Source organism: Suricata suricatta, chromosome X (genome assembly GCF_006229205.1).
Source record: "Suricata suricatta isolate VVHF042 chromosome X, meerkat_22Aug2017_6uvM2_HiC, whole genome shotgun sequence".
NCBI classification, from domain to species: domain Eukaryota; kingdom Metazoa; phylum Chordata; class Mammalia; order Carnivora; family Herpestidae; genus Suricata; species Suricata suricatta.
In genome coordinates this window covers 85,814,092-85,826,113 of record NC_043717.1, presented here as the reverse complement: position 1 = coordinate 85,826,113, position 12,022 = coordinate 85,814,092, and the positions used below count along the sequence as shown (strand labels likewise).

The following is a 12,022-nucleotide window of genomic DNA, read 5'->3' as shown; positions in this document are numbered from 1 at the left end:
GTAGGCAGCATATTGGCATGTAATGGCTATGATATTACATGTTAACTGGGACAAGCAGACATGACCCAATCCCTTAGCTTGTACCCATCATAAGGGGCTAGTAGCTTTTGGCAAATACTTCTTTGGAAGGTTTGCACGTGCTGGAGAAAGGAGTGGACAAAATCAAGCTAGACAACAGGAATATAATTATGCATGTTGAGGACCCGACTTACACTGCTTTATGGGCTGTACTCTGTGGGATATTTACCGTCTGCAATTGTTTTGGTCTGGAGAAGGGGATGAGGTCTATTTAAATCTGTGCAACAACAAGTGCTGTCACAACAGGATTTCCACGTCTGCCTATGCAGAGCAGATGTCCCCAGTCTAGATCTATTGGGTCGGACTCCTTGTCCTTGGGGAGTTGAGATTGTTAAAGACAAAGTGAAGATCAAGGAGTGTTCCTGGAACTAGACAAAGGCCTTGTGAGACTAGATTTGGTTGGTAACATTTCCCCACCCTCTTGGCTCACAATGGCAGACCTCCGTGCGTCATTAATGCTCCTTCCTGGAGTTCACACACATCATTTGAAAGCGAGGGGCACTTTTATCAAACCATCAACCCTGCTGCCAAAGCCCAGTGTAATCACCTGAAGAATAGGAGAGAATATTTGGCATCCGTTACTGCACTCTCGCTTCTCTGCCTTTTAGCTGGAAAGACAGATCGACTTCCTGTCTTTCTTAATGGAAAATGAATCTATCTTAGGATAGTGACAACCTAAGAGATAATTTCTTCTAGGTAGAGAAATGTCAGTGTGAATAGTATCTATAAAATTGTCCCTTGTCCTGGGAGTGGTCCGAGGGTGCCCAGGGGATGCGATCCGGGATCAGCCATCCCCCCACCTCCATCTCCAGCCCCAAGCTCTCTGCTCTCTGTTAAGCAATATGGGCAGTGGTTTGGCCTTTCCCAGGGCAACTCTCTCCCGCCCATCTTTATCTTTAGTTCTAAGTGCCGGGAACATAAGGAACACAGCAGCTGCCTGCTGGCAGGCGACCCTTCGTCAATGAGAACCTCCATTTCTTTCCAGCCCTTTCCCTGACTCTCCTTTTCTGTTAGATTATATCTCCTCTCAAAGGGCAGAAGCCCCCAGCTATCTGCTTTAGGTTTTCAAATATTTCAAGTGATAACTAGAGATGTACATGACATTATTCTGGGGGCCACAGAGAAGCAGGATGAGTATCTCGGATGGAAAAGCTCATAATCCAACTAGATTGTAAACCCCTTGAAGGCAGATGGGGATGTTGTATCTGATATAACACCAATCTTCGCATAATAGGCCAAGCTTGGTAACCTGAGCCACTGTGACCCAGTGGACAGGGCACTGGGCCAGGAGTCATGAAACCTTAGTTCCAGTCTAAGCTCTGCCAAGCTGTGTGATTTTGCGACCGTGTCACAATTCCTACCACTATTTCTGTCATCAGGCCTGGTTTACCCAAATGGCAGTTCTAATGGCACTCCTGGCTGATCCCCACATTTATCTGTAAGATGACTGAAACGACAGGCTAAAACATGCCTAACAGCCCTGTTAGCAACAAAATGTTTTTAAATGTCCTCTTACAACACATGCTATTTTGGAGCCATAAAAACTTGTGGCCTGTAAGCTGGGGACAATTACCATGTGGTGATGTTATAGACATTCAGCTCAAAATCAAAACTGCTAAAAGCAGGTGGACAGTTTCAAGTCCATAATGTTCTGAAGAGCTTACATAATGGGGCACATTGTGTCCTACTGACGTTTGTTTCAAAAATAGCCTTCTTAGCAATACAAGGTGCCCCAAACATCAACCTTGATTTGGTTTTCCTTAGAGGGGAAAAAATGCATTTAGGAATCATCTGAAAAGAGGCTGATTGTCCTCTTTTCTCCTAAACAAATTTAATTCATTTGGACTCTTTCTTGAGACTTTGTGGTAGATACTGAAATCTTCTCTGCGAAGCTTTTTTCATCTCTGCCTGTCTTCATTTTTTTCCCTACTCTGATCTGTTTCACATGCTAAAAGCAGAAGAGAAAAATTCCTCAAGATAAAGCTGTGCTTATCTGTGTAGGTTTCATGTTCATTGCAAGAGCCAGTTTTCCTCCCCGCCTTTTTTCCTAAAGCAACTTGTAAACTACAAGTGTCCAGGCTTGCCAGAAATGAATGCCTGTATTTTCACTTTTCTCCATTTCCATCATTGAAAGAGAAGTGGAAGACTTCCCAGTGCTGTGAGATTACAAGTTCTAAATGAAGATGAGGACACATTCAGCTTATGAGATCATCTGCCTTCACAGAGAGGCCTTACTCTAGCATGACAAGAGCGTGGATTTCCACTTTCACCGCCACAGGTTTTAGGGGAAAGTGGAAATTGTCAATTGGTTTGTTGTCAATTCCCTGGAATCACCTTGTGTTATTATCCCAGAAGGCATCAGAAATTTCTTCTGAGTTGGAAGAGGGAGGGCATTTCTATGACAGACTTCCCTAGCTATTGCTTTTGTCTTCAGTAGAAAGAACTGGAGGGAAAAGATGGGAAGGCTCTTCAAAAGCATTTTTATCTATTCAGCAGTGAAGAGCTGGTTTCTAAATCACTAAACGATGAAGGGACCCTCTAATTCTCAAGCTCCCTCACTCACACTTACCCACACTGGAAAGAGAGAGAGAGAGAATGTGGAGATTCGGTGGGTGTAGTACAGGGGACATGCCAGAAGAGAAGCCAAAACCCAGTGAGAAAGCTGGGTCTTTGTCCAAACAGTGTCAGGAAATCTGTCTTGCTCCGTATGACTGCCAGGAGGGCACTGAGCTATTCACAGAATGTGATAGGTTTTCTCCTGAGACACTAGAGAACTCTGGCTATTGAATCCCAATGGGCTGGTAGAAATCATGTCAGTTACATGGTAGAACTTGACACCTGAAATTCTTTGCCATGCTTTTGTGGCCAGTCTTCCTCGTAGAAAGGGGGAGGTACCAAAAGTCTTTCAACAAATTTCAACTATCTTTTACGATGGGATGGGTGTGAGATAATACATCAGCTGTTGAGCAGTCTAGGACAATGGTTAAAGAACATGGACTTCATAGTCAGAGACCTGGGTTCAAATCATTGTGTCACTACAGGCTGTTTGGTCTTGGCAGGAGACTTCACCCCTCTTGGCTTCTGTGTTTTCATCTGTAGAATGATGTTAACATGATGGCATGTCCCTTGAAGGTATGTTGTGAGGATTAACTTACATAATGCCTATAGATCATTTAACGCCGTGTCTGGTGATTAGGAAATAAGCAACAAATGGTAGCTAATAATAATAATCATAAATAATGATAATGATATAAAATTGCCTCTGACCAGGAACTAAATTTAATGAATACTGCCTGGGCATGACTGTGTACCAGGCATTCATTCATTAGAACAAAAAGTGAGTATGGACCACGTAATATGCTAAGTGCAGGGGACAGCTGTGAGCAAGACAGGACCTCTTGGAGCCTGAGTGTTGGGGAGATGAGGGACAGAAAAGAGGAGAAGTCTTGACTGCCAACTCACGAAGAAGTTAGAGTTGTGTCAAGATGGTTCAGAGCTTCTCAGGGTCCTTAGGAAGCATGACAGGTGTTCTGCCCCTTGTCCAGTGCCCTGGCTCTGGCATTAGAAGTTCTTCTCCTTCTCTTAACTGAGTTCAGTTGAAACTCATCTGAAACTCAGCCCTCCCCCAGTTCCCAGGACCAACCTTGAACCAAGACAGGAGATAATTGGCTCCATTCCCATAGCTGAGGGCTAAGGTTCAAATTGCCTTGCTCCTTGTCTGACTGGAGGACAGTGCCCCAGTTTTGATACTTGAGGTCCTGTCTCATTTTAAGCCTTCATTCCTTTTCTGTGCCCTTATTTTTAGAAACGAGCTTCTGCCTTTGTACTTGTTCCTGAGGACCTGTTCGAAAAACTTATTTAGTGACCCCAGTACTATCTTCTGATGGGAGAGCTGTACCTTATTCTTGCTGATTCCCATCTGAACCTCATCCAACCCAGTCCTTAGCCTGAACCTCAGTCCAACAGTTAATGTGGATGTTTACTTCTTGCCAACTTCATCTCCCTAGATTCCTCTGTCTTCCCCTAACCTGTTGTCTAGGCAAGGACCAGTCATTGCAAGTGACCCTTGTCTGTTAGATCTAAACGTCTGCGGAACATGCTTGTGGTGATGAGCACTGGGTGATATACTCAAGTGCTGAATCACTGTATTGTACACCTGAAACTAACACATGACTGTATGTTAACTAACTGGGGTGAAAATAAAAATCAGAGACAACTAAACATCTGCTGCCACCATCTACACTTGGGTTAGTTCTCTAATGGAGAACTGGTTCACCCAATGGGCAGTTCTTATGCCCGGTTCTGCCTGTCTCTATATGCCTCAGTGGGTGGCCCAAGATCTGACATTCCCAATCAGAGGCCAAAACCTTTTAAAGTAGAGCCACTGTGGAGCTCTGAAGATACAGCTGTACCCCTTCTGAAAGCCCTAATTATCAGTATAATTCTTCTGTACTTGGCCCATGGGCAAGCCCTTGGTAGAGAGATTCTGTTCCTTTATTAATTCACTCAACAATTATTTGTTGAACTTCCATTATGTGCCATGCTCTGGGATATTGAAAGAATTCAGATAGGGCTTCTGTGCTCAAGGAGTTCATTGTCTAGTTGGGGCAAGAACTTGTAAACAGATCATTATAATACAGGTTCAAAAGCACTACAAGAAAACAAAAATCAGGGGTACCTAACCAGACTGCAGGTGGGTAAATGGAATTAGGGAATGCTTCCTGAAAGTGGGGACATGTTGGAGTTCTGGAGGATGGCTAGGTGATGTTAGCTGACTGAGAGAGGCAAAGGTACTTCCAGGGATGCCCTAAGTGACAGGTGGGCACCGTTAGGGAGCAACACACACTATTTGGTGGCTGGAGCACTGAGTGTGAAGGAGAAGGAGTACAAGATGAATCTACGGTGGTAGGTGTGTGCCAGATTATGATGTGCGCTATTTGCCATGCTGAGGACTTAGAGTTTTATCTTGATTTTTTTCTTAAATTTTTAATTTTTTATATTATTTTTTCAGAGAGCATGAACAGGGGAGGGGCAGAGACAGAGGGAGACACAGAATCCAAAGCAGGCTCCAGGATCTGAGCTTTAATCACAGAGTCTGAAGAAGGACTCGAACCCACAAACCATGAGATTATGACCTTAGCCAAAGCTGGACACTGAACCAACTGAGCCCCCTACGTGCTCCTTTATCCTGATTTTTAAAATGGGAAGTTACAATAATGTGGAGATCTGATTTGCCAGGGTAAGTGTAGAGGCCGGGAAATCTGTTAAATGACTGACAAGTGTGAGAACCTTAAGTAAAATGATGATAGTGGGATGAAGAGTGTGTCTGGATTTGAGAGACAGAAGAGTAGAACACAGGGCATAGTCACTGCCTAGAGAGAGAGCAGTGGGCAGAGATGACCAGGTTGCGTAGGCAAAGTCGCTGAGGCAGCAAGTTGGGTGGTGATTCTGCTGCCTGACATGGGGAACGCAGAAGGGACAGATTTCCGTAGAGGGCAGGCCGTATTTAATGTTGCCAGATAAAGTTCCCTGATTTTACTTTGCTTTTAGCCACATAATCCTGTTGCCCAAACGGTTCTATTGATAATCCTATCTTGACAGAAGTCAACTGGAGAAGAAAATGTTATTTTTTTTTACAGACCACATGAAAACTCTGCAGTTGGATAATTGAAAATGAAATCCTCTATCTTTGATAAGTGGAAAGCATAGAAGTAAATGAAAATAACGTTGAAAACACTTACCCCATAGACAAGTTCCCCAACCATGCCATTCCATATTTTTGTCTCTGGATCCCGTGCGCCATATTTCCCATCGCCGACAATGGACAATTTGTATTTGATCCTCACGTGTTTGGCTATTTCATAGGCTAAGTCGACACAATAGCCTTCATATCTCTCATTTCCTTCCAGTTGCTCATGGTTCTTCTTATACATTACATATGGTGACTCCTTAGGGACCAGAGGAAAATCAAACGATTACCCCTACACATTATTCTAAGAGATGATAAATGTAATCATAGTTTCTCCCTGCCCCCCATGTGTCTGTTGAGGTTTGGTGTTTGAAAAGAACCTTTAAAAAATGTTTGCTTAATAAGCAGAAGAATGTCAATCGACTGACTATTTGCTGGGCTATATATTCCTTGGAGTCCCTAACTGATGATTTAAAGATGTAGAGAAGGATTTAAGTTCTTTTTGAGGGTTTGAAAGCAAGACCAGTCTCTACTTGTAAAGTCTTTGATTTAGGCCAACTGGGTAGAGGTAGTGCCCTTGCATGAAGGTGAACTGCCTTTGATTTCTTGGGATTTGCCATGCAGGGACCACAGCCAGCCCCGGCAAGGCCTCAAGAACCACTGTGATCTTTGTGAGGTCAGGGTCTGCGGCTTATCCGTTTTTGCATCCTAGTGCAGTAGCTAGGACAAAATGAGGATGTGACATGTCTGTTTACATGAAAGGTAAACTTCAGCTGAGTCTCCAGTTAGTCACATCTTCAGACCAAGTGGTATACTCATTTTCAACCCTGGTTAGTACTTCACTTAGTAAGAACATACCAGTTTTTGGAAAAATATTTGAAAACTAAATGAGAATACTATCTTGCATGTTAACCATGCTTCAAAGTTTGCAGAAAAGCTTTCAATGGTGAATATCGCCTTGAAAGTCTTATGACATTATTATACCCATTTCATAAATTAAAAGAGATGTAACCTGAGGCTCAGAGTAGTTGTGACTTGCACGGTTAAACACAGGTTACTGGTAGACATAACATTAGAACCCTAATCTGCTCGCTCTTTCACTTAATGCTGTCACCCCCACAATGAAGAATTAGATTTCAAGTCCAGATGAAACATCAGTCCTTTAGTGTGTGGGGGGAAGGGATGCAGGGGGTGGGAAAGAGGAGAATGATTTATGGAATTGTCCCAAATTCTTTTTCTTTTTCTATTTTTTTTTTCAAGTTTATTTATTTAGTTTGATACAGAGCAGAGGAGGGGCAGAGAGAGAGAAGGAGAAAGAGAATCCCAAGTGGACTCTAACAGTCAGTGTAGAACCCGATGTGGGGCTTGATCTCGCCAACCAGGAGATCATGACCTGAACTGAAATCAAGAGTCAGATGCTTAACTGACAGAGCCATCTAGGTCTCCCCCCGCCATTCTTTTTCTTTTTAAAAATGACATTCTGTTCATGATCACAGCGAGATACTTTGAGACATTTCTAAGCTGACCTGTTGGATGTTTTCCCTGCTTGAAACTGAGGTCTTTTTTGTACTGAGTGAATAGTGTTTTCCAGAAAGCAGAAGTCTTGACGTACAGAAAGCCCTGCCTTCCCTCCGTACTTACCAGAATGGTAGTCACTACAATGGTCCGGTTCTCCGCGGATGCGCTGTCGTTGCTGATTTGCTGATCTGAGAAAGGCACAAATCTTTCATACTCGTTCCAGTAGCCAGCCTAGAAAGAGCACACATTCGACCAGGTTGCCTGTGTTTCACTCAAAAAGTTCTGCATGAAATTCAAGTGCTGCTGTGGAAATAACTTTCTTTTTAGTGGCTGGGGCTTTCCAAGCATTGATGTCTTGTCTCCCTCTGTCTTGCCTCCTCCCCCAGGACGCCAACTGTGATACAAACCTTCACCCTTGGGGGTTCCCATCCCCACCTCATCTTTACTGGTATTTATAACTAACTGAGCCCACTGTAGGACGGTTAGCCTTTTGCTCCCCGTTGAACTCATGTAGCAGAAAAGCGCTTTGCTCTCAACTGTGGGAAAGCTAGGATGTGAGGCTGGGAAACCAAGAAGCGTCCTGTAGAAATGACCCAAGCTATGTTATGCTCTAGGATCTTATCAAATGGCTGCCACATCCTCATTTCATGCCTAACGTAACTAATAGTATGATGGAAGCAAAGTAGCCATTATACAAGTTAGCTGTAGAGAAAGGTACTTTGTCCAGAGTCCTATGGGGGAGGGGGAAGGTGGCAAAAATAGCCACTGGAGAGATACCTACTTTGTGATTCTTTTGCTAAAACGGTATGTACCTTGGCAGTTTGTTTAAACAACAACATGCTGTAAAATTTGTGATTCCTTCCCTCTACTATTAGAAGTTGTTAATAACTCTTGAGTTTATCTCTTTTATTTTACTTGTTTTTTATTTGAGAGAGAGAGAGAGAGCACACATGAGCAGAGGGGAGGGGCAGAGAAAGAGGGAGAAAGAAACATAGGCAGGCTCCGCACTCAGCATGGAGCCCAATGCAGGACTCGATTCCATGACCCTGGGATCATGACCTGAGCTGAAATCAAGAGTCAGATGGTCAACTGACTGAGCCACCCAGTCGCCCCAAATCTATCACTTTTATAGAATAAGCCTCACATCTATGCATTCTGGAACACTTTGCAAAATAACTCTGCATTCTACACCATTTGCCAACAGAAGGGCAAAAATGATGTGTGGGAATTTGCTTTGTGTGTGTTTTCTAACATCTCTTTTCTTGCACCTGAGTGCTGTCACCTTGTGAAAGACTTTTTTTTTGGATACCTGTTTTGGTTACTTACTTTTCGAGAGCCAGTGACTTTCATCTCATGTACATCGATGGTATAATTTGTCCTACGTCCGTATGTGTCAAATTGGATGTTTCCGGTCATTCCTTGCACTTGTACCTGGTAGGAAGGAAAAATGTACAGTTTTAAAATAGCAGCACATTAATGCCTTCTAGGTCTCTGGGATGAGGTCCACTGACAGCTCTTAGAATCTTGGAGAACTTTTATCTTGACTCATTGAACTAACTCCACCAGATCAAGTCCACATAGATCTTCATTTCCTCTCTGGCGTTTTCTGGGCGTGCCTTTTGTGAAGCCTTGAGTGGGCGATAGGCAGTTACCTATATGGTACAAGGAAGGTCCTACCACCACTTTTTCCAGGGTCTGAGATTCCAGTCCTTAGTCTCTTCTCAAGGGACTAGCCTGAGGGTATGCTAAACCCGTGCAATGCAGTCTTCTAAACTATGAGTTCCATGAGGGCTTTGGCCGTGTCTTAGCATTCCCAATATAATATCAACCGGTGTCAGTAAAGGGGCTCTGGAGCTCCTGGATTCACATTCCAGCTTCATCACTTACTAACTCGACGACTTTGGATGTGTTCCCTAATGCTTTTGTGCTTCAGTGTTCCCATCTGTAAAATGGGAAATCCCACTAGTACCCATCCCTCAGAGCTGTCGGAAGATTAAGTGAGTTATACACATGTAACGTTCAGAACGGTGCCTGGCATGTAGCATGCATTGTGGTACATGCTGGCTGTACTAATAATTATTGTGAGTCGATATGAACATGGTTCTGTTTCTTGAGAGTGTTAATTTACCAGCCTCCACAGTAACAGGGATGGTTTCCTCTTACTTGATCTATGCCCAGCTACAAACGGGTAGCAGTGAGCCAGGCTCTGGAAGGATAAGCCATACACTGATGAACTGTGTGAAGTCTAAGGAATCAGGGGTACATAGTACTAGATAAAGAAAGAGAGAGGTACCAGAAGAGCCTGGACACCTATGTGGGATGCCACCTGCAGATTCACATATGTCACAATTTTTCCTGGGTCTGGTCCCAGTACTGTGAACTAATAAAAGGTCGTCTCTGCCAGGTAGAGAGATTTCCTCACCAATTATTTTACAAGTCAAGGACATTGCACGAAAGACCCTCTATAAATGTAAGTCACTGGAATGATTCATCTGGTAAGGGTCAAGGTATTTGCTTCAAAGAAAAAGCGCTGTCTCACTTTCCTAGGATAAAGGACATAATACTTTTTGATTACTTATAGAATGTGACAAGCTTCTAAGCAAGTGAAAAGTGGTAATGGGCTTGCACTGCAGAAAGGAAAACTGAGGTCAAATATTAGTAGCATCTTTTGAAAGGGAAGGGAGCTTGTTCACCACCGATGGGAAAAGGACATTGCTGTTGAAAGAGAAATGCTCCAATGTGACTTTCTGAAGACAAGATGACTGTCCCACTGACCCAGCAAACCTCAGCACTATGCCAGCTCAGGCTTGCAGAGAAAGTGATGTCACACTTCCAGCTAAAGTAAAGGTCCCTTGTTGAGATAGAAATTGCTTAGCCTGTCTGGGGCATACTGTGATGCATCAAGGTTCTAGTCCCTCCATTCTGAGCTTTGAGCTTTGAGTTCTAGGAGAGGAGGTAGGTAGGGCAGACACACTGGCTTGGAACTTATTAAGGAAATCCTTCATTCCTGAAAATAGCAAAGGCTTCAAGTTTCATTAAGGGTTGTATATTTCTAAAGATCTAGTGTATTTAAACACAATAGACAAACCGGACACCAGTCTAGGTACGTCCAGGAGATTTGAGACTCCACAATTAAGAACAGAAGTAGAATCAGAGAGAAATCTATTTTCAGTGATGTGAATGTCAGTTACAGTTTCCCATCATCCCACCTGGGAACCTTTAATCCATCCTGCCCTCCACCTCAGTCTATTATTAGGTGCTTCTCCTCTGTGCCCCCATAGCACCTCCTGGAGAACCTATCCATAACATTTTAATCATCTCTGTACTTCCATCTCCCTTAGTAGATTGGGAACATCTCAAGATGAGAGACCTTCTTTTCCTCTCCTCTCAGCAACTAGTACAGGGACTGGAATAGAGCAGGTGCTTAATAAATGTTTGCTGAACAAAGGGACAAGCTTTAATGCTTTAGAACATGACAAGATCCAGCAGGCTAGGCTCAGGCTGATCTTTGCACTCTGTTAGACTGTGAGGAGAATGATTATCCAATTTTCAAGTGGCTTTAAGTTCTTTAAATATATTTGTTTACATATTAACAATTCTTTAATGTTTATTTATTTTTGAGAAAGAGAGACAGAGACATACAGAGAGAGAGACAGAGCGTGAGTCAGGGAGGGGTAAAGAGAGAGGGAGACACAGAATCGGAAGCAGGCTCCAGGCTCTGAGCTGTCAGCACAGAGCCGGACACAGGGCTCAAACTCACGAGCTGCGAGACGATGGCCTGAGCTGAAGTGGGACTCTTAATGCATTGAGCCATCCAGGCGCCCCTACATATTAACAATTTGAGTGTGAGCTCTCTGCACCATATTTCGTGTTTGCATACCAACTTTGAGCCTGATGCTCAAGAAATATTTACACGTGGAATTTCTTTTATGATAGTAAAACCTTTAGTACTTCAGACCATCCTCCCTCGCAGTCCCTCTGAACTGTGGAATTGTACTGAGCACTGATCACAAGGGGAACGTGTGCTTCTGGAAACTGTTGATACATCCCAGCTTCTCTGCTGCAGCAGGAAAAGGTTGGCCTGGAGAAATTGGTAAAGCATCCCTTTGGTTGAGTGTTTGATCCTTAGGGCCTGGGAGGAAGGTTACTTACCAGGCTTACAACTCGAACTTTATCAGTGAGTTAGATGTGCAGAAACGATTTGTGCAATAGTGGGATCAATCTAGTGTTTTCCCTAGCCAGATGGATTTCTCTTCCTTCATTCCGGTAGCCATTTTCTATCTGTTGTTCGTGCTATGAATGGGGAGTCCATTGGAGATGCTGGTACTTGCCCCTGGAGGTTTGCTTGACGAAAACTCCTTTTGATTTACACGGAGGGAGTTTTGTATTTCACTCATCATTATGTTTCACCTGACAGTACAAATCTTGTAACTGCTATGAAGGTTGAATTTAATTAACTGCTCTTCAAAATTGTGCAGTGATACTTCCATAAAACTACACTTAGGGCATTTGTTAGGGAACTGACATAATGACATAAAAATCTGCATGATGGGAGAATGAGTCATATCTCTTTCTTGGAGAGAGACACAGGGGCTACTAACCCCTTTTGACTGAGTGCTTCCAACTTGGCAAATTTCAGACAGCAGTAGGAGAGCCAACTACACAAAATGACGTACGTTATGAGGCCTTTTCAGAGTCTCAGTTGCGGGGTTGGGCACAGAATTATCTTATCGCTTT

At 43.4% G+C, this 12,022-nt stretch overlaps 1 protein-coding gene across 5 annotated transcripts in view; it reads right to left on the bottom strand.

The window, feature by feature from the left end:
- The window catches only part of GRIA3 (glutamate ionotropic receptor AMPA type subunit 3), a 273,414-nt gene that overhangs the window by 77,804 nt on the left and 183,588 nt on the right, over positions 1–12,022 (bottom strand). For all 5 annotated transcript variants that reach the window (XM_029930244.1, XM_029930243.1, XM_029930239.1 and 2 more), the window contains 3 exons: positions 8,612–8,716; positions 7,409–7,516; positions 5,820–6,026 (listed from right to left, as the gene is read on the bottom strand). In XM_029930244.1, the coding sequence (XP_029786104.1) occupies positions 5,820–6,026; positions 7,409–7,516; positions 8,612–8,716 (420 nt within the window). The remainder of the gene's footprint in view (positions 1–5,819; positions 6,027–7,408; positions 7,517–8,611; positions 8,717–12,022) is intronic.